Here is a 2766-nt window from a genome sequence, read left to right as displayed (position 1 = left end):
GTATTGGGGTCTGGGGGGGGTGGGGGGTTCTTGGAAAAAAAAAAAAAGTAAAAAAAAAACAACATTCTTGCTCGTTTGTCAGTGAACTTCTAAATGTATTAAAAACATTCTGTCAGCATTTTAAACCAGCAGCTCTTAAAAAAAAGATGTCACAACACAGTGGAGGTAAATACTATTTATTTCATCCATCAGAATATTAAAACCATTAAATGCCATAAACCCGGGATAATCCTGCTAAAGAAACGGCTTCAATACACATTTTCTCTGCAGCATTCCCAAATTTCTTCAGGCCAGTATCAGTCAAAAGCAACAGACAAGGACGAGAGAGAGTACTGTATCCCAGAATGACAAAAAAATAAAAAAATAAACAAAAACTAACAAAGGATTTGTTCCAACACAACCTCCTGTTTATACATCAGCTGGAAAATGACAGTTTTAATAGAAAGACTTGATTAAACCTGTTATAATATAATAAAATAAAGCAATAACTTAGTAGCTTCTAAAGAAAAAAAGACCTTCAGTAAAACACTACGGCTGAAACAAAAATATATACGTGTAGGTATGTAACTATATACAGTTATATAGAAGCATTTTGACCTCTTTAAACCTAAAGTAGTACTGGTAACAGCAAAAAGAAGCAGAAAACACACATTTGTCTAAACTTGTATTTTTAATTAAAATAATGGCCCTAATGTTTAAATTGATTAAAATGGTAGCTGGTTGTCATGAGGCCAACAGGTCTTCATACGGGCTATAAAGCATCTCTCTCAGCTGATTGGCTGGAGGATCCTGACCCTACAGAACAAGTGTGTCAGCAGCCAAACACTGCTTTATTACACTCAACTATAAAAGGTGGGTTTTACAAAAATAAACTTTGTGCTACCTTCTTGCATTTTACAAGCACTTAGCTGAAAACAGTCCTGTCATTAGTTACATGTATCCTTCATGACCCGCAGTCCTGGTTCAGGTAGAACTCAGACTGCTGAACTGCAACACACTTCACTGCTCTGCACAGCTGTTTCCTCCTACACCAGCTTCACAGTTAAAGCAGTACTACATGCACTCAGTTACTGGACGTTCTTTCTCCATACAAATGTAAAAAAAAGGCTTTCTGATTACCAATATTTAAATTTACAAGCCCGCCCTTGTAAAAGGCCCACACAGGTGATGAACTAAATGTGAGATTGAAACGTTCATTCTGTTCATCTACAAACTCTCTGGAAAGAGGATGAAGAAACATATCAGAACATACTTGCCGAGTGTCCTTCCAGGAGAAAAATCTAAATTTTGTTCAAAGATTAGACAGACAATTTCTAAATGGTTTTGTTGAATTTTCACAAGTGTGTCATTAAAGTGCCTTGAAATCAAACCATGAAAGTAACCAGAAGCAAATGAGAAATATTTAAATATTTTCGAGACAAACAGTGATTTATTAAGAGTCAATATGTTCTTTTGTAGATTGTGCAACAGTGGGGTGTGTGTTTACACCGTTGTGGACATCCTGTGTGTTCAAGGCTGTTTGGTGGGAACAACAACTGGACCCACCGACTGGCTGGTAGGAATCACCCCGGTGGCCAACAGCACGATAATGAGGACGATGATGACCACGATGACAATGATGACCACGATCAGCTTGACGTTTTTCCACCAGTAGGCACGGGCCACTTTCTGAGAGGTCTGCTTGAAGCCCTTAGCCTGAGCAGGAAGAGAAAAAATAATAAATATCTGAAGTGACACAATTACATCACTCATAAAAATAAGAGTGATGTGGGGCATGTTGAAGGGGACAATTTAGATTGAGTGAAATTAAAGAAGAAATGAGGCAAACTCAAAAGAGAATCAAACTGTGGATGTTATCAGCAACTTAAAGGAATAGTTTGACAGTTTTGAGGTGGGTAACTGTAAAAAGCTTCTTGAATGATTGAAGTCCTTCATAAGGGCTGAGGAGCTAACACCCAATGTGAACAAAACTACAGCAGAGGACACCCTCCAGTGTTTCCCACCCCTGGCCCTCAAAGCACACTGCCCCGCATGTTTTACCAGTCCCCCTGCTTTAACACACCTGATTCAGATGATTGCAGTTCAACAAAAGCCTGTTAATCAGTTACCAATTGGAATCAGCCGTGCTGAAGCAGGGAAACATCTAAAACATGCAGGGCAGTGTGCCCTGAGGACTAGAGTTAAAAAACCACTGCCACCATTTTTTTTAACCACATTTTACCCACAAGTCCCAGCTGGGTAAAGTCTGCACTTGTGGACGGTCGACTAGCTAGTTAATAAAATGTGTTAATGTGTGTGAGGGTGACAGACCCAAATCTGCTTTAACTTCTGGAGCCAGACCTGAACACAATCAGGTGTGAACCAATCACTGACCCATCAATCATGGTGCCAGCTGCAGCCAATTAAGATAAGGAGCAGGTAGGACACAGGAAATACAGCCGATAGCTGCAGAGACAACAGCAGCAGTGAGACAATTGTCTTCCATGTTTGGAGAGTTTGATGGCTTTGGTTGGTTTATGTTATGGAGTCTGTGATCCCTCATCAGGAACATGTACACCTGACAACTGTTCTGAACTGAGCAGAATAGTCCTGGAACACCCCCACAACATCTCACATAACACTCAGACGTCCCACATTTGACAAGAACTGGCTTTTAACCAGGATATGTGCTGATATGGTGATAGTGTCGGGGCTAATGCTAAAGCTAACAGGCTAAGCTGAGGTTCTTCTTCCATGAAGCAGCTCTGTTGTCCTCCATCCATATTT

General features: G+C 40.1%; 1 protein-coding gene across 1 annotated transcript in view; it reads right to left on the bottom strand.

The window, feature by feature from the left end:
- Positions 1–160: 160 nt before the first annotated feature.
- Positions 161–2766, bottom strand: part of vamp8 (vesicle-associated membrane protein 8 (endobrevin)) — a 13681-nt gene continuing 11075 nt past the window's right edge. Inside the window, exon 3 of the mRNA XM_014028312.1 lies at positions 161–1695. Within this exon, the coding sequence (XP_013883766.1) occupies positions 1510–1695 (186 nt within the window). The 3' untranslated portion in view covers positions 161–1509. The remainder of the gene's footprint in view (positions 1696–2766) is intronic.

The sequence above is a fragment of the Austrofundulus limnaeus genome, unplaced genomic scaffold, assembly GCF_001266775.1.
Source record: "Austrofundulus limnaeus strain Quisiro unplaced genomic scaffold, Austrofundulus_limnaeus-1.0 Scaffold744, whole genome shotgun sequence".
Lineage (NCBI taxonomy): Eukaryota > Metazoa > Chordata > Actinopteri > Cyprinodontiformes > Rivulidae > Austrofundulus > Austrofundulus limnaeus.
This window is presented reverse-complemented; position numbering and strand designations above follow the sequence as displayed.